The following is a 20734-nucleotide window of genomic DNA, read 5'->3' as shown; positions in this document are numbered from 1 at the left end:
GTGCATGTTTATGTGCGTATATGTGTGCGCGTGTGTGAGCTTATAAAGTTTTATTTTTGACCATACCCTATCCAATCGCGACGCTTCAATGCAGCTCAAATTCATATCAGCGAAGACATTTGTTTTGTGCACAGTCAGTCATATAAGGGTTGCAACAACAGTAAAGGATGGGCAACTGCATGGAGAAATCTGTTTCACATCTGTTATAATTCTTTCTCTCTTCCTCATCTTTTGTTTTTAATCTCTGTGAGATGATGCAGTTACCGTTGAGTATCTAGAACTACACATACGCAAATATGCGTTTACATGTAACACAATTTTATCTATACAATTGTATCTGAATAGAAATTGTATAATACCGTAAGTTTCGAAAATGTAGTGACATATTGAAAACAAACAAACAAACAAACCAAAAACCAAAAACCAAAACAAAACGAAGAAAGAAGCAAGCTGTGGATAATCCACGCCGGAATAAAAGGAATACATTGTCTATATTGTCTGTAAACAAAAAATCTGCACTCTTTGCAGCCGGGTATGCCTTAAAATACCGCAGCCTTTTGATTACAATATAATTACAATAAAATTACCCACAAAAAAATTGACTTTGAGTGCAGTGTGGAAAAGGTGGGGTTTCCTAGCATGCATACAGTAATACATAAAAACTTCCTAATCAAATGCATCATTTGTCTTCCCTACCCACCACCCTGCAAACTCCTATACATATAACTATAAAAATAAATTTACCAACACATTAGACAGTACTGAGAAAAAAAAAACTCTACTAAGAGTCACTGCAATAATAATCATTCAGTAAATCAATAAAATACGGTATTGCACTTTTCTTAAACCGATCAGTTTTACGATACAGTTGAGAATATTTTGTAACATTTCTTAAATTGATTTTAACATCTCTTTGATCCGGTAACCACAATGAATGATCGGGGTGCTTTTCTGACTGCAGAGCAAAATCTAAACACAATTTCCTTCTCCTTTCTTTTAAAGATAATAAATTGCACACTTGTAAGGCCACATCATATGAAACATAATTACAACCTAATATGATTTTCAATACACGTTTTTGAATCTTTTCTATTACCTCTATGTGGTTTTTTGTAAGACTCGAATGAAAAAGTGGGGCACAATATTCTAAAATTGGTCTGATATGTCCTGTATACACTGCAATAAGATCAACTATTGATAAATTAAAATATTTCAATTTGCGTAACATAAACAATCTCCTATTGCATCTTTTCACCATTTCAGAAACATGTGCATCCCATTTGAGATTCTGCTGAAAATACACCCCTAAAATCTTAACAGTGCTTGTTTCTTTCAAAAGAATTTCGTTGATACACAAACTTTGCTGAATTGATTGCTTCATGAAAGAAATTGTCATAAACACACATTTCTGAGGATTAAGTTTCATGTTATTCAACAATGACCAACTTGCCAGTGCATTAATTTCTCTTTGTATCTGAGCTGGCTGATTTTTATTCCCAGCCTCTACAATAGTCAAATCATCAACATATTTATAATTTATTGAAAAAGGGCAATCTTTACAAGCATCATTTATCATAATCAAAAACAAAACCGGTCCAAGTTTTGTTCCCTGCGGAACCCCTGCATTGCATTCTCTAATATCAGAGATACTGCCCTTGTATTTAACAACCTGTTGTCTGCAATATAAAAAATCCACAACTAATGAAAAAACAAATGGGCGAACATTCATAAATACCAATTTATGAATCAGAATATTGCATGGTAATCATGTGTCACATCATCAGAGAGGAACACCAGCGCTTCACGAAGGATGTAGTTATTCTGCTTGTAGTAACACACAATGGGGTGCATAGTGACTTGTTTCTGTCCAAAGTAAACTGCTTTTATCTCATCTTGGTAATAGATGCGTCTGTTGCGGGCAAAATCCATCACCATGAGCACTGTATTTTCGGGTTGTTTCTGTTTGATGTGCTGATACTGCCGCTGTTGCCACCTTGCGATGAACAAGTGTTTCACAAATGTCACTCCTTGTGTTGGATTCTGGACATCCTCCTTAGATTCCTTGAGGAATTCAGCAGCACAACCTTTCTTCACTTTAAGGATCCTCTTCCCTGTGCCGTCTTCTTGTCATGATTTGTGACTGACATCTCGCTGAAAACCTCATCCACCCTCTTTGATAGGGTCACCACATTGTTTGCAGGTCCCATGTACACAGGCTGGATCTTGAAAGCGTTGGTTCTCGCCCATAGGACACAACAAAGCATCAACAAGTTGGTATTCATCTTGGATGGCAGAGCCGCTCCATTTTTTCTGGTTATGTAGGTTCTTCAGTACGTTGATCTTGTACTTCACATTGACACATTATACACAAAGACATGTTTCGTGATACTTCTGCGACAGGATTTTTACATTCTTCGGTCGAAGTTTGGCAAAGTAGGAGAAACTCATGGCACTGTCCTGAAAGTCCTTCTGAAACATGTCATAAGCTCGGCGAATTGTGACTTGCATGACGTATCCAGGACCAAGTTTGGTTGCGTATTTCTTGTCCGGAAGAACCCTTCAAACATCGCTGATGTCACATGTGCCGATTTTTGTGTGTGGAATTACTGGAAAAAAAAAAAAAGGTAATCAGCCAAACAAAGGAGGGGTCGCGGCCGATTCGCCCCCCCCCCCAATCCACCACTGTTCTGTGATTATTTTAACTGTTCTTTTTTTATCACATTTGATCACAGTTTGCACTAGAAAATAAATTTCAAACACCAGTTGAAATATTGCATGTTCATTTGTAAAACAAACATTATCAAAAACAATTGTTTTTATTATTTGAAAATCTACCATCGGAAATGAATAGCGGAAAAAAATTAGTTCGTCCGACAGCAAAATGAAATGGTGGAACTTAGGAAATGAACACTCGGTAACTGAGTACCATTAATTGAATTTTTGTCGGTAATTGGTGGCGTATTTAACCAAAACTATTTGCAGCACTAATCTTGACTGATTTTAAAGAAGTGCATAATTCATGATTTGTCAAAAAAAAAAAGACATGTAGACTCTAGACCCTGAAAGGCTAAAATTGAAAGTTAATTTTTGAATGTATGTACCTGTAGAGCTATAGATGTAGACAGTTGATTTGTTGGCGTCCAGTATTTACACCAGAAACTTTTGATTTGTATCTACGTTTATAACTAGACTTTATGCTTGCGCGCCGTTTATTCCCCGCATGGCATCTAACCCACATTTGTCCTTTGACCTTTATAAATTATGGTCTAGTGTAGACTAGATTGCCAATCGGGTCTAGTTTGGTTTTATTTTATACTTATCCGACCCGAGCCTCAGTACCAGCGTCAGTGATTTTTTTTTCAATTTTTATATCAAACGTAAAATGGAGAGGGATCTAGATGCATGTGTGCCGTTTATTCCCCGTACGGCGCCCAGCCTACTACATAACTTAGATCTAGACTAATTCTTTATTACTGGAACATTGTTTGCTTTTTAATCTTATTCCAAAATCTAATCGGCAATATGATATGGAAACAGTCTGCAGTGCCAATGGGTTTTCACCCTGCCCTTTTCACGGAGCGTGTTAGAGTGATCTTTTACAGGCACAGGTAATACCTATTACGGTATACACGGAAATATTTGATTTCTAAACTAATTTACGTAGTCTCCGATTGTTTTAAAGAATGAAGTTCATTACAAGTGAACGACACATCACACAAATCGTCGGTCGCATTACGAACCGGCGAATGTTCGAATTTGCGCGGAAACACGATTACGAGATAATCGCGTTTAACCCATCCCCGTCACATCCCACATAATTCGTGGGTTTTATTATTTATGACCAAAAGAGGGCGTCCTATGACCTGAGACTTGGCCAGGAGCTGTAGAATGATTTTAGCCAATCACAGAGATCGTTACTGGCACTCTGAAAAATAATCTATGCATAGAAATCTATTTTAGAATGTCTCTTATTGGCCAAAACACCTACCAGGGGTTCGAGCCTGCTGAGAAACTAATCAATATTCATGTTTACAGCGCGCATGCATCTTTGTTGCTCCAGCAACGGCAGTGATTTCCTACGCGCGGTATCGTGTTATCGATAGCAGTTGAGACTTGTTGCCCGATACCTGTTTACTCACTGTGGTTACGAAGGTATTGCTGTGTCGCATTACGTCAGTGTGACATAAGTTCTGTAGGGTTTCGTCCATTTCTCTCATTTTTCTCTCTTTTGCTTTCATTTCACTCTATCCCTTTATTTTCAGAGTACAGCCGTACATCTGATCGTGTTGTGTTCCATTTTTTGTTGCGTGATTATTTCGTTTGCAGCAATTTGGAGGTGAGTTTTTGTTCGAATGTCGGTTGATTGATTGAACGTCGTTGTGTGTGTGTGACCATCGTACTTTTCATGTAGCCTACTGTACTCGTTTCTACCTACCGTAAGTGTCTCCGCAGCAGCTCCGTCCTTCGTCATCAAGCTTCGTGTTTTCATCGTAGTATTTCTCATTGTAGTTTTTCTTCTCCTTTTCAGATTTCGGTGCAAGATATTCTGTATATTTTTTTCTACGGTAATTTGCCTTCGTTGTCGATCGTATTCGTGTTTTATTATTTTTCCACCTCCATTTCATTATTGTGCTGCAATATGTCTGCGAGGTATGAATCGTATGCTGATGTGTTTGGTTTGAGTGACGAAGATGAGAGTGATTTTGAGGGTTTTGCGGTGGATGAGATCGGTGGGAATGACTCTAATGATGACAGTGATGTTGGTGAAAGTTCGAGTGATGATGGTGATGGTGTCATTGGTGATGATGATGAGAGTGACACTGACAGTGACACACAAGCTGACGCTCAGGAGTGGTCTAGAGACCTGCATTCTTTTTTATTGGCAAGGTCCTTTTCAGGACCTCCACCTGGACCGACAACAAAACTGAATGAAACGTCTACAGTGCTGGATTTTTTCTTCTTGTTGTTTCCTTTGACTTTGATCCAGCACTTGGTCCAGGAGACAAATCGGTATGCTGCACAAAAGCGGCAAGCCAACCCAAATCTCCCTAGGTGGCAGCCTGTGTCGGTGGAAGAAATGAAGTGTTACCTTGGTATTCGGCTGTACCTCAGCATATTGACCGAAAGATCGGTCTGTATCTGTCCGTCGGGGAATGTTCCGCGGAGACTGCGTCTGGCTTCACGGATCCCCTCCGTATACAGACCGAAGTCAATGATTGCGGCTCCTGTGTGGAGCAGTCGCGCACAGATCAAACGTTACGATAAACCAAATTTCAGACAGCTTTTGTACATTCAAACAAGTATGACATGACATGACACATTATGCAGCAATATTTGGGATAAATTTCTCACATTGTGCAATCGAAATACTCACATAACCTCGGTTATAATGCAGAAATTTTATCGATATCGCAACATCGCCGTTCGCGAGCAGTAAGTCGCCATTTTGAATCTGTAACAATTGCTAAGCCAATCACATGCGAGGTACGTGTTTTAGTAAAACAAACACGTAGAAACTACCTCGCATGTGATTGGCTTATAGATTCATAGTGTATGTTTCTGCAGTTTGAATGTGACGACGCGACAGGCTGTGTTTTACGTTGAAAATTCTCCTAAAATGTTGGATTATTCATTAATCTGGTGAGTGTAACGTATTCTTGAAAAAATAAATTCACCATACAAGCTTAAATTTGCCGACCTAGGGCCGTGAATTAGATGCAATCGAGAAGGGTGAGGTACCTCACCCAATTTTCCATAGAGACAGTGGTTAAGAACATCCACACAGCAATGGGTACTGCAACCTTCCGTCTGTCTACGGAGGACAGCGTTAATGGCAAAATATAAAAGAGTCCTCCGGACAGACGGATCTTTCTGTCTACTCAGCATAATGCCTCTCCCAGAAATGCGCTGGATGTGGAGCTCCGATGATGTTTTTGGCCATCTCCGTATCGCTAAGTTCATGTCTCGGAAACGTTTTGAAGGAATTAGCGTGAATTTTCATGCTAATGATCGAACTCAACACCGACCAAAAGAACATCCAAATCATGACAAGCTGCACTTGGTTAGACCGGTGTTGAATGAAGTTTTGGCAAACTGTGTGCAGCAATACAATCCTCACCAAAATTGTTCAGTTGATGAGGCCATGATTGCTTTCCGTGGCCGTCTCGGATTCCGCCAGTACATTCCAAGCAAGCCGACGAAGTATGGGATAAAGGTGTGGATGAGAGCTGACCCTGTGAATGGATACTGCAATGAGTTTCAGGTGTATGTTGGGAAAGAGAAGAGAAGAGGGCGTGAGAGAGGGTTGGCAGCACGTGTAGTGACTGAGATGACTGAACGGCTTCGGGGGAGGAGGCATGTGGTGAACATGGACAACTTTTTCACGACGGTTGACCTGTTTGAGAGCCTCCAGCAGAAGGGCACCCTTGCTCGAGGGACGGTTCGTCGCAACCGTCGAGGTTTGCCACATGCTGAACTTGCCGAGCCTAGGCTGAAAGTACAGGGTGAGTTCAATGTGCTCCAGCGTGGCCAGCTTTCAGCCTATGCTTGGCAGGACAAGCATCTTGTGAACCTGCTCTCTTCAGCCGATGATCCTACAGCACAGACAACTGTTGATCGAAAGCAGCGAGATGGGACTAAGAGGGTGGTCCCATGCCCTGTCGCTCTCCGTGAGTATAACAACTTCATGAGAGGAGTCGACCGAGCTGACCAGCTGAGGACGGAGTATCCAACCTTCCGTGCGAGTCGGCGGTGGTGGGTGTATGTCTTCTGGTTTCTCTTTGATGTGGCCGTAGCTAATGCATTCATTCTCATGAATGAATCTGAGGCCCATCAGAGGGAAACCAGAAGTGGACGCCCAAAACCGCTGACTCAGCTTGAGTTCCGGAAGCGTTTGGCAAAACTTCTCCTCGGCTGCCATGGTGATGACGGTCGTGATGACCAGAATCATGGTGGTCATGCTCTTGGGAAGGGACCATCTCGGCGAGCGTGCCAGGCGTGCAAGAGAGAGAGGCGGCGTTGTGAGACCCGAACGTTCTGTGTGAGGTGTGAAGTGGTGATGTGCAGCAAATCCTTTGCTGCATATCATGGATGGTAGATGGTGCAGGAGAGAGCATGAGGTGTAAGTGGTGATGTGTTTGCAGCATATGGGTGGTAGATAGTGTTTTAGTGTTCTGTTTTGGTTGAGAGTGGCATCTCACTGTGATCGATTTTCAGTTGTCAGTGCTGTCAGGATTCCAAATAACGCTTCATTTCTGTTTGTAAATTTTTTATGGTAATTCATTGTAAAAGCAATGTAACATTTCAAACTGGACTTCCTTGAGGAAAAATTTATCAAACTGCTAACATGAAAACAAAAACTTCACATTACTCTGTTTTGTAATGTCCTTTCTAATTCACATATGAGCAATCACTGCAGGAATTTAACTTCCTATTTTCTTTTACCTTGTTCAGTTATTCAGGTTCACTTCAAAAATTAATTCAACTAAAAGCTAGACAATAAATTTGTATTAGGTCCAGTTTGAAATGTTAGCTTGTTTACTTGTTTATTGTATTCATAATTGTACATGTATAGTTATGTTGTATGGAATGCTACAATAAAGAGAGCCTGCAGAGCAGGTGTTTTCCATGCTGTCCCTTTCATTTCCTTCTCTCTTTTTTCTTTGCCCTTGGATGAAAAAAAAAAAAAAATCCTACTTTGCCATGTAAAGACAGAACACATAGCAACATCAAATATCATGACATTTGTAAATATTAGAACCTAATAAGCAAATGATAATGATTATGATAATTATAATAATAGTAATAATACTGTAATAATAATAGGTATAATAATAATAATAGTTTTAATAATTTAGATAATAATGATTACAAAATAATTCTAATGGTATTTGGAAATAAAAGAAAAAATAAATCAACTATTGTAATTCATGTTTGGACTATAAATGATTTCTTATGATATAAGACATTTCTTGTATTATATGAAATTATTTATAGTGCAAACATGAATTCTAATAGTTGACTTATATTTGTCCATATTATTATTAGCTCATTCAAATGTACAAGTAGTACAACATAGTTTGATAATGATCAAGAGAAACCTGAAAACTATCGTGGTAAAAAGTGATATGACAGGTACTTCTGACAAAGACTGCTTCATCTGATAATGCCTGAATTTCTGTAAAAGAAAAACAGAGAAGGTAAGATTGTAAAATCAGTAATGCCACTGATAAAATCACATTGGCATACATTTACATCTCACAGGAACTGCAGTAGTTGTACGACTACATAACAGCTGATTACTTATGCATCGTTGCCATGATCGCGCGACGTAACTGCAAAAAGGAGCGTTGAATTTAGACTCGAATCAAGAACTCTTCATATTATTATTATATTTGTTATTCGAAAAGAGAGAAATTTTGGGAATGAAAACCCTCAAAAATATTTGCATTATGTTTCAAAAGTGTACAATAAATATATAACGTATTCATATTTACGATTCTATAAAAAACTGGAATTACCACCCAAATATGAAATACAGGGAGGGCTTCTATCAAGGCAAATTTCGCCCCAAGAATCTGTAGCACACCGTATCTGGTGCATTCCTTGCGTTCTTTGCCACATGACAAAAAGCACCTTCACTTCATGCAGTACGTGTTCTACAGTACAGTACACACGCTGTTGTATTGGTAGCTGTATGAAGTTCACCGATCTCATTCTTGATCTCGTCGTGCGAGGAAAACTCAGAAATACTATTCTCAAACTCAGCCAAACGTGAACTGGGAATCTACATTAGAGTGTTAAGACCGTTTGCCGATCGTTTTAGTGGATTTTGATTTCGCTATTCGTTTTAGCTTTCGAAAGTGTGGCTTTTTCACATCGGATTCCTTTGTACCATGCCACGTTTTCGTTTTTCCGAAGCAGCATAACCCACGTGTTTACAACTGCGTCATACACATGTACGGTCTTTGTTTTCCCACGCTATCGCGATCGAAGATTGAGAGAGAGCGATAACTCGTGTGGTGGGAGACATGCGGATTTCTGCACAGGGTGAATGAATAGTCAAACGTATCGTGATTGTATTACAAATCTTTTTTTGTGTGTCTCTAAAAATTTGAAATATGTTATCTAAGCATAAATATATCGTGATTCATTCATAAAATAGATTAGCAATCGCAAAAAATCTCTTTTATTAGAGTTACTTCATGATGTTGCAAAACAAAACCCCCGTGACTGAATGGAATGTCCCACAGTTGTCTCCGAGGGAGTCGAGGACATTGTGGACGCTTCGATTTACGTATGGGTAATGTGTGATAACAACGGGGTTGAAATGAAGAGGAAATACGAAAAAAATACACACAAACGTAACATTTCTTTCAGAATTCATACATTTTATTATTTTCTTTCACATAATTCAACTTGATAATTAGTCTGTAGGAAATTATAGCTTTGAAAAATATGGCGAAATAGAACACGCCCACAATTTTTAGTCAATTGAATCGCTATTTGTTAGATAAGCACTATCTGGGCACTCGTCCCGCTTCATCATGAATATTTATCATCTATACATGTATCCGTAATACCGTGGAAATACATATTTTATTTTATTTTTTTCATTTCCCGGCAGCGTTTTTACATTTCTCGACAAAACTGAACATTTTTCCATCTCCCGGCGAAACGTTTTAACATTCCCCGTTGATGCAATTTTTCGAGAATTTTACATTTCCCGGCGATATTGCACGCACTGTATCCAGCATTCTGCAATTTACTTGTACAGTATCTTACTGCCTGATTAATATTCATGATGAAGCGGGACGGGTGCCCAAATAGTGCTTACCTATTTGTTATCGCTAAACAGACTGTCCACCAATGTGTACAAACTTACGGTAGGCTCCCCATAGGTCTGTACGTATACACGATGGATGAATTAGCGATCAAAATGTGGGGCCTACTGCACGTGTTTCATGATTCATGAATTTCTGCTTGGCCCAAAGGGTCAGAAAAGCGGTTTTCTTTTTGGGGATAAAATAAAGCAACAAAATAGGGTTTTCAATGTTTTGGGGGAAAGAAGGTTCATAATGCAGAATTGCATTTGAACTTTCATGAGCTCTCGTAATCGCTATGAACTGTCCACCCCAGTGAGGTTTGTACACCGGGGTGGACAGCTTAATGATCAAAATAGGGCTTGCTTGTATTAATGGTTTTATATGATTCATGAATGGAGGATATAATAAAGCAGCAAACCGTTTGAATCGTTTATGGTAGTTACGAGGACGCAGTTTCTGGTAATATGTACATTGATTCACTGTCGCTGCCCCATTTCTAAATTAAAAAAAAAATCTAAAAGGCATGTGTCATGTTTAGAAAAAAGAAATAACGTCAATGAATGTGCACAGATTGTGTTTGGATATTTAATCAGAGCAGGCCGCATTTTGAAAGTTGAAGACAGATCAATGACGAATATAACTTATTTTCATCAGACACTAATCTTTCTTCAGTAACGATCTGATATTGAGCAAGTTTCATGACCCAGGAATAAGCAGCAATGTCAATCAGTAAAAATTATTCAATGGCATGGGGAAATAAAATCCTTCTCTCTCTCAATTCCTTAGAATGGAAATCACTACAGGGAGGCCCAGAAAGAACGGACACCTATGATCTTTCATTTCAGGAGTATTATGGCAAATATGTTATTATAATGTATATTGAGTGAAATGGCCATTCGTTTTCCAATAGAATGACTCCAAGTTCTTTAATTTTTGTTAATGCGTTATGAATATAGGACCATTTTTGTCAACCCGTGCCACTTTCAAAATGTGATTATTTTGCAGTCTCATAGATATTGAAACCAACCAGAATTTGGCTTGCCACAAAACCAGTACCGTTCAAAATGTCTGGAATATGGGGCGTACGGTGTGATACTGTACATGGTTTTCTTTGTCCATTCGTTATCATTGTGGATGAGACGACCTGTTGGGTGCGTTGAGATGCTGAATTTAGCTGAAAATGGCGAGATTTCTTCAAAGGCATGATTGGCACTGACGTGATTTCATAAGTGGGTTAGGAATATCTAAAGCTCTTACTTATAATGTACCTGAAATTAAAGATAATACATGTTGGTGTTCCCTTCTTTCTGGGCACCCTGTGTAAGATTGTGGCTAGGTATGAATAAGAAAAAAAATTAAACATTAGATTGCATTTTCAATCTACATCAGATTGCGATTTTCAATTTAATCTCGTTTAAGAGTTCCTTTTTTTTTTTCTTCGATTGCCGTGGCAATGCTGGCAAGGTGCATTGTTTCTGTTAATTTTACGCTTGTTATATACTAACTACAAGTAAAGTTTGTTTTCAGAGACTCCAACCCCAAGCACTTCAACTGTCATCTGATCTGGAGATTCTCACGCCCGAAACCCCTACCAAACGGGAGACTCCAAGTTGATGTGTGCGAAGCGCCAAGTTGCGAGGGTTCTAGATGTTCTCTGGTGCTATCTAAGGCTATTTTTTTTTTTTTCAACATACGATAGCAATAAGAAATCCGTTCCACCGGGAGACACAGAGCCAGAGCGGGAGCAATCAAATCTCCAACGGGAGAACAGGAGATTTTGCAAAAATGGGTTTTCGGCTGGAGATCTCCCGTCAAAAACTGTAGAGTTGTAGTCTCTATATTTTAGATTATTTTGTTTAATGACTTAGGCCTACTGAGTACCAGTTCATTGTCATCTGCGTGCGATGAGTATGGAGTTGGACTTTTAAGAGTCTTTATTGGACTTTGTGCTCGACAAAATCCTTTCACTTTGGCGTTCGTATTCGCACTTCTCTGGCAAGCTGCATAATTTCTGTTACTAGTTTTGAACGCTCATTTTACTAACTACGAGCTTGTTTTGTATTTATATTAGAAATAGCCAGTTCATTGTTAATTGCAGGTTCTTTACTCTTTAGTCTTATTATCATTAAGTCCTTTCGATTGGACTTCATGCTCGACGGAATCCTTTTACCATAATTGTCCTATTGAAGACGGCGTTTGAAACAATCTCATTACAGTTCACTGTTAATTTCATGCTTTCTTATAAAACTGCAACAACGGTGATGAGAGCGATATCCAGCAACCAACAATTGTATTTGTTCTAACAGCATGATCAGGGAGTTGGGCAACGGTGAGTCATAATATCTGCTGTACATGTAGAGTCGCAAATCGCGGCGTTTGGAGCTTGGCCAGGCAGGCTGGGATGATACATTTAATCGCCGTACGTCTTTGGTAAAGAAGCGTGCACTTGTGGCGGCCTTGGCCTTGCTTCGACCGAAAAGCTAGATTGCGATTTGGTGTGTAATTACACAATCACCTCCAATTTAAAGGATGTAGATTTGATTTGTGGAGAAGGAATCACTCACAAATTAAACATGTATGTTTCTGCGTGGTTAACAATGCTGAACTTATAGGTCAATTATTGCATTTGAAGAAATAAAGAGCAAAACCATCGGTTTGACATTTATAGTTTAAAGCTTTATTCCAATTCGAACACACCAAAAATATTCGGCTCATAAATTCATGTTAAAAATTTGAAACAATTGGTATCGATTTCAATTCAATCATATTAAAGTCACTTCAGTTTATTTCATATTAACTGCCAAAACAGTTAAGAAAGAGCATATGCTATGTGCATATTGAAAAACCAATGTACAATTCTGAAATTATACAATTGTGCAATTATAATATATATAATGTATTATTATAGATATGCAATCATACAATTCAAACCAATTATGCATTGCATGTACATAATATATGATTTTGATTTCCCGTATCAAATAAAATATCCATAGAAAATCTATGATACAGTGAAAGCCGGTTTGGGACCGGCGATTTTATACCTCGTTATAACGGGTGCACGTCACGAGACCGACACCCACGAGTCGTACAGCCCACGAATCATACAGCTCACAAGTCATTCAGCCCATGTGTTATACAGCCCACGAGTCATGCAGCCCATTAGTTCGACACTAAGCTAAGGCCCACGAGACTGACACATTACTAAGTAAGCCCCGTGTTGTATCTGTCGAACTCATGGACTGATTTTATACCTGGTGTCGAGCTCATGAATGGGCTTTATTTGTCTAGTGTCGAACTCACGGGCTGTATGACTCGTGAGCTGTATGACTCATGGACCTGTTTTCAACGTCGAACTCATGGGCTGTATGACTCGTGGGTGTCGGCATAGTGGGATGACCTTGTTATAACTGGTACCTCGTTATAACCGTACGCATTAACAAAGAAAAACAAAGGGAATAAGTTGTATACCAATCAATCGAACTTAAGACAAGAAGAGTAGTCTTGCGGTGTTATATACTACACGAGAATGGATTATTATCGACTTCAATGATTTTTTTCTTTGCATTGTTGTGAAGAAAAACGAAAAAAAAAACCACACACACACAAATGTATAGTTGATATGCGATCTTCACTCTTGCGAAAATCTCGCATATTATGACTTACATGTACATGCGTTCTTGAGAAGTACACTGTATTCGGCATACATGGGTGATTTGTCAGGCTTTACACACCTATTATGTCTTCCTTGTATATTGAACCGCCCTGAATGATGGGTGATACAATTATGTCATGAAGGAATGCAATGTATTGTCATATTATAGAAACAATATCATCCTACATAAAAGCTGCGGGCATTTTGTATTTGTTAATGACTTCTTTACCTCTAAATATCCGTAGAATATCCATGTTACAGTAAAACCTGGCGTGGTACCGCCGATATTATACCTCTTGATAGCTGTTACCTCGTTATAGCCGTACGCATTAATAAAACAAAGAAAAACAAAGGCAATACGTCATCCCATCTATCGAATTTGAGGGCGGTTTTTTGTGTAGTTACTACACAAAATGTGTCTACGTAACAAAGACTAAAAAGGAATCTTTCTTTTTTTTTGAATTGGTGCAAGAAAAGACGCAAACACACACACACAATATATATAGTCGTAGAAATGCGATCTTCACTCTTGCGCAAATCTGTTCGCATACACACGTACGTGTACTTTGAACCGTTCTTGAGAAGTACTCGGCATAAATGGGTGAATTGTCAGGCTTTACACATTATAGTCTTCCTTGTGTATTGAACCGCTCTGAATGATAAATGATACGATACGTCATGAAAGAATGCTATGTATTGTTATTGAAAGAGAATATCAGCCTACATAAAAATCTGCTGGCATTTTGCTATTTTCAATGTTTTTTTTTTTTACCTCTTGAATGATATTAGACATAACCCTTTATAGAACCAAACTAGATCCAATACAGTGTGAAATCAAGATAGCAGTCAATTAATTTTCTGTTTCAAAACTAAATATTGTTAGTTGAAATATACAGAATCTTTAATGATTTATGCACAATCATATTTTTATGCCTCCGCAACGAAGTGGCCGGAGGCATTATGTTTTCGGGTCGTCCGTCCGTCCGTCCGTCCGTCTGTACGTCCGTACGTCCGTCCGTCCCGTTTTGTTTTTGTCGATATCTCAAGAACCGTGTGGTGGTTTTACATCAAACTTGGTATGAGGGTATATCCTTGGGGGATGATTCTTTGTGTGGATTTTAGGGTCACAGGGTCAAAGGTCAAAGGTCACAGGTTATTTTTTGAAAAAAAAATTGAAATTTCATGTTTTTCTCCATATCTCGCAAATGGTTCAAGGTATCTTCATGGAACTTAGTATATATGCTTGTACCGATGGGCAGTGATTATCTAGGGAAGTTGGGGGTCAAAGGTCAGGGGGTCAAAGGTCAAGGTCAACTCCTCAAAATATCACTACTCTCCTTAAAATGCAATATGCCTGAAGGTTTTTTTTTTAAAACTTGATGTATGGCATGTATTACCCTATATATATTTTTGGGGAAGTTTCTTGCCAAAAGGTCAAAGGTCAAAAGGTAAAAGGTCAAGTGAAAGTGCTAAATTGCACTTTTTCCTCCATATCTCGAAAGTAACTCAAGGTATCATGAAACTTACATATTTATGCATGTTCAACCTAACAGTGATTCTCTTTGGAACTGTGAGGTCAAAGGTCAAAGGCCAGGTTTAGATAATGCTATTTTCCCATTTGATACTGAAATTATACTTTCTCTCAATACCTTGAAAATTACTCAATGCATAAACTTATAAATAATAATAATAATAATAATACAATACATTTATAAGGCGCTTAATACCGATGTTTCTAAGCGCACAGTTTACCGGAAAATTAATATCTATACCAGAATAATACAAAAATACCAAAATACAAGTACAAACATACCAAAAAGAAAAAAAATAGATACAGAGTATAATTACGATAAATAATGAAAATCAAAACCAGTGTGCACCTCCATTGACCGACCCACAACTGGACTATTCCAAAGAACTATCTACTAAAAAGATAAGTCTTAAGCAAAATCTTAAACTGATTAACGGAAGTGGCTTGATGTATATAGGCGGGTAGAGAATTCCAGAGAGAAGGGGCAATTGTAGAAAAAGCACGATCACCGTATTTTGTGGAAGTACGTGGTCCAGGAGTCAATTGCATTGTAGAGGAGGAACGGAGGGGTCTTGAGGAAGTAATGGAACGTAAAGAAACAAGATCTGTGAGATACCTGGGGGCTTGCCCATTCAGAATTTTGTACGTAAGCAAAAGAACTTTAAAAGATATGCGGTGATGTATGGGAAGCCAGTGGAGAGAACGGAGGATTGGAGTTATGGGCTCGGATTTCCTGGAGAGGGAGACAAGTCTTGCGGCAGAATTTTGTACCCGTTGAAGTGGGAATATATGTGTCTGAGGGAGGTTAGAAAATATGGAATTGCAATAATCTAGATGACAAGAAACAAATGCATGAGTTAATTAAAAGGGTCAAAAGTCAAGTAAAAATCATCAGTTCCCCAAATATCTGCACTCTGACATTTTAATCATTCATCCAATTGAACCTAGTTCTAGGAAAGTGAACATTCAGCACATTTGTGTCAAACCTGTCATTTTAATATTTTGCCAATTGTGTGAAACTGTCATCACACATTGTCAAGACATTGTACTATAGACATATTAGGAGAACCATGCATTATGGCGGAGGCATATCAGTAGCCGTAGCGATATATCTAGTTCCTTTTCCTTTTCTTAAGGAAAAAACCTCAGAAGTGAATAATGTCAATAAACTTCAAACTTCAAACCTTCACTCCAGCTAATCCAACCCAAGGGCGCAGACACATACATGCACAGGGTAACATAGTGGTCACGTGTGCCAAATTTCAAGCAAAATGCTCGAAGAATGATGGAGTAACGTGAATTCACACTATTTCTGTATGATTTTCATTCAAAATTGATGTGTTGTTATCAACGCAACACGTTTATCACAGCAATGACGAAAATGTGTGAAAATATGCAAGTATATGCAAATCTAGGTACCGTAGAGGTTACATGTGCTAAATTTCAAGCTAATTGCTAACACAAGGCAAGTGCAAAATTTTGTCTCGCCCATTTGCGTCAAAGAAAGTAATGTTATTACATTTCTCGGAAACTCATTGACCCGCCTATGACCTTTGACCTGGTGTTGACCCTCAACTCCCCAAGGGACATTTACCATCCTAGATTAGTACCAAATGGAGAAAAGGATAAAAAGTTAAGAGCCATAATCGAAATGCTCCTTAGAAACTTAACATTGGACCCTAAACGTTTTGTTTTTTTACCCCTCTCTGTGACCTTTGAACTTGTGGTTACCTTCAACTCTCCAAGGGACATCTACCATCCAAGTTTGGTCACAAATGGACCTATGGATCAAAAGTTATGACCCATAATATAAACGCGACATAAAAACTTAACATTCGGCACACAAGCACACATAAATGTACATACCGTATTACGGCATAATTATTGTTATATACAGTAGACATACCGGCGGCGCAGACACATGCGAACAACACGTACATCCAGGGGTGGTATTCTGTAATGATCCTACAGTGTACAGTCAGACCGCAACGTCCTGAAAAGCCGGGTGATTGCGTATAGACTCACGACCTACTGTTATTCATGAACAAGAAAATCAATGCAAATGTACTTGAATCGTATAACAGAGTTACCTGTTCCTTTCGCACAGAGGAATTTACAACTGCATTCTATACTATCATGTAGGTCGCGTGAATAAAGTAACACAACGATCCATACGCACACATTATTGTTTAGGCCTATGTAGTATGTGACGCAACACTGTGCATGCATTAATTTTTTTTATTTAAAATGTTGTGAACAAACGTGTTTAGGATATGATGGAGCTATCACGTTCATATTTTTGTTTAAAGCCCAAACAAAGTTCTGGTACGCCTGCAAAAGTTGTCAAATTTCGCTCCCAAATGTGAACGTATGCTTAGGAAATGTGCAGGATAACGATGTTTTTGCAAGATATTCGATGGGTAACGACGAAAATGCGAAATATTAGCCAAAAAGGTTCAGTCTCAGTACTTACCCGAACGGGGTCAGGCTAAACTCGGACTCGGGGATAACTCGGCTTCGCTTTTGACGGCGGGATGAGTTTTAATGGTTGTCCCTCTGATATTGTACAGTGTTGTCCTATGGGAGCGGCCTGTATAAACTGTGTTCTGGCTACTCACAGTAATGGTCCGAGTTGTTACAACGCGCGCATCAAAAACCTCTTTTGCGCGCATGCAAAATTAGTGTGCGCCTATCAAGCACCTCTAAAACAATCAAAGGCGCTTGATAAACAACAACAAAAACTCCAAAGACCGCGCGTCTCAGCAACTGAGGACCGCGCGCTGTCATTTTTGTTTTGTTTTGTACAGGATTACGTTAGCACCTGTGGTTAGCACGCACTTTCCTGTCCATTCAGTTAGGCCGCATTTGGTATTATGCAGTGGCCGGTAGAATGTGGCGATCACTAACTGCGTGTGAATTGTCTGAAGTAGGGTCGAATTTTTCCCGAGACCGAGTTAGTCTGGAGCCTTCTGGAATAAAAGTCGGTTTTCCTACTGTTATTATTTTTCTCAAAATACTCCAAACCGACTCATCATTCCGGCAAACCGCGTCAGCCAGGTAAGTTTCTTAGTGGACTCTTTCGATATATTGCAAGCAAAAATGAAATGGTGCTAGACGGGTTCTCAAGCACTTACCGAAACTTAGTTTTCACTTTAATATATCATTAATCTCCTTTTATGAGATTCATCATTACCTCCGCCAAGGGAGGAGGTTATGTTTTCTACCGTTGGTTTATTCGTTAGTTCGTTAGTTAGTTCGTTTGTCCGAGTGCAAAATAACTCAAAAAGTAGTTGACGGATTGGGATGAAACTTGCAGGAAAGGTTGAGAATGACACAAGTACCAAACGATTAACTTTTGGCAGTGATCCGAGAATTTTGGGGAAATTTATGAAGGATTTTTGATATTTTGGCAGGTAGGGTCAGTGAACTTGGGAGTTCAGGCTGCGCGTATTTGAGGTTTGCCTGCGCGCACTAAAGTGCGTGCTCTAGTTTCTGCGCCTGGGGTGAGGCGCGCCGTGCAGTTGAGGGTTTATGACGTAACAAAGGCTTCTATACTGAGAAATCTGGCAACTTTCAGCACACAATGCTATAAGTACATATGGGTGGAAATCACTGATATCTCTATGGAAGAACAAGATCAGTGGTGAAAATGATTTGCATGCTAGGCGAAGGTCTGCGCTCTCAGAGTGCTTCTCTAGTTCATTTTGTTATCATTGCCCTGCATGTAAGCCTATACTACCATAGCCCGACCAGACGCTGTTACTACGCTGTTTACATACAGTACCTACGTACAGCGACTGGGCTGTGTACTATAGTTAATACTACCATAAAGATTTAGGGAGAGCTACCAGGGATGCCAAGTTCAAAAACTTTTTATGAGTGAGATTTTCATGACTCGGCATCTCGGCGAGCGAGGGTGTGTGATGGGTCCCCCCCCCCCCCAGGGTAGGGTGCTTTTTCAATTTTTAGCTTTTAATGGCGCAATCAGCTGCATACTTTAATATACAAGTAAGCGTCTAGTTTTGACTTATTTTGAAAGACAAAAGGGAAATCCTTTGAGCTATGCTCATTATTATAGGCTCAAGTTGCAGACTTTGCCCGATGCGTGAGAAAAATGGGTGTCATGCGTGAGATCGTGAGACGGTCCCTAAATGCTTGAGTCTCAGGCAGAATGCGTGAGACTCGGTAGCTCTGAGCTACTGGGGTGAAGTGGGACAGAAATTGTGATTTGATGAATTTTCTCGCAATAAGTTCTGATATTTAGAAAGGGGCACACATGTCTCGGACCCAAAGACTTTTGATGCTAGCCACGTAATGGGTTGCTATGCTAAATTCCTATGATTGATCTCATATTTGTGTTATTTTTTTCTCGCCCCTGGGAGAAGTGGGACATTGATTGGGTTAAATTGGGGCAAACAGTAACTACAGGCAAGACAATATCATTACAAGCATATCGATCATCTCAGAATAATGTGAGCATGTGTGTGCGTGTGTGCGTGTGTGTGTGTGCATATATGTTCTTAAATCAAACATTTAAGAACATTTTTAATATCTTTTACCAAAACTTTGATTTGAGGGATACTAGTAAGTCTCACATTGATGATATCCCAGTTTACCCCAACATCCCCCCAAATGTCAAAATTTGAGCTAATTTTTGAAAAATCTTTAAATGCAAATTATTAGAACTCGTAAGGCCTCCATTTACTTTATTATGGTGTGCTAAGTGCCTGCTGAAGCTTTGATAATTAAAATTATATGTTAACTGTAAAATTACACTGACAAGTAATACATCTAAATGAGAACTCCTCGCACAGAAGAACTACGTACGTGAAGCGCATGTTTGAGCAATGCAGATCTTTGGCGCGCGTTGCGTAAAATTAGGCAGATGATTGCCTTATAGATACTGCGTCGGGCGTGTCCTGTCTTATCGCATTATAGTCATTATTATTCATAAATGACTGTCTGAGGATAGGCTTAGGATGTTATTCATAAATGACTGTCTTAGGATAGGCTTAGGATAGGCTTACAGAATACCGATGTCTGTCCTAAAGGGGTACTAGTGTCCTACTTGTGGGTGGGTGTGTGTGTGTGTGTGTGTGTGTGTCGTACACGCGCTCCTAGGATGGAAATACGGATCGTCATTACAGAATACCACCCAGGTTCACACACTCACTGATCATTTTCAAAGTATTTTCTATGTTGCGCCCGACAGTAAGAGTCGATGGCCACCTTCCACCGCGACCACTCCCTTCTCTCATCCTGTGGCCTGATGCCATACAGGTCGATCAGTTGCTTTTTTGCAAACTCCAAGACATTTGGATCGATGGGTGTAACATGAGGTCGAGTGCTGTCCTTGGTTATTCTTCCAGAACAGCTACTGGTCCTCATAGTTTCGTCGCCGAGGATTTTCTTCAGCAGCAGCACCGGGAAGTTAATTTGGGAACAAGCTCTACTCTTGGTGAGCATAATCTCGTTACGAGACAAGTATGCGTTGCGTTCCTCCCCCATTCCGACATGATTGCCCCCCGCACCCTCCCCTTCTCCTCCCGTTCCCTCCTCCTCTGTCTTTTCCCCTTCGTCATTCTCCCCTGATTCTTTCGCGACCCCCCGCCGGCTGATCTCCACCAGCTCTTTCAACAGACTATATATTTCTGTCGTTTTCTTCAAGAGCAGGCGAATGTTACTGTTAATTCTTCGAATGTTGTTGGTGTTTCCATCATATGC

General features: G+C 39.5%; 1 protein-coding gene and 1 pseudogene across 1 annotated transcript; one reads left to right on the top strand and one right to left on the bottom strand.

The window, feature by feature from the left end:
* Positions 1-1746: 1746 nt before the first annotated feature.
* LOC139741974 (uncharacterized) lies at positions 1747-2508 on the bottom strand (annotated as a pseudogene).
* A 3379-nt stretch (positions 2509-5887) lies between these two features.
* Positions 5888-7513, top strand: LOC139741973 (piggyBac transposable element-derived protein 3-like). The gene has a single exon (XM_071652538.1). It carries the CDS (start codon positions 5888-5890, stop codon positions 7094-7096), a length of 1209 nt encoding a protein of 402 aa, XP_071508639.1. The 3' UTR covers positions 7097-7513.
* Positions 7514-20734: the final 13221 nt, after the last annotated feature.

Source organism: Diadema antillarum, unplaced genomic scaffold, assembly GCF_040938485.1.
Source record: "Diadema antillarum isolate AM-2024a unplaced genomic scaffold, OU_Dant_1.0 seq00000968_RagTag, whole genome shotgun sequence".
Taxonomy (NCBI): domain Eukaryota; kingdom Metazoa; phylum Echinodermata; class Echinoidea; order Diadematoida; family Diadematidae; genus Diadema; species Diadema antillarum.
Note: the sequence above shows the minus strand (reverse complement) of the source record. Positions and strands in the feature narration are given on the sequence as shown.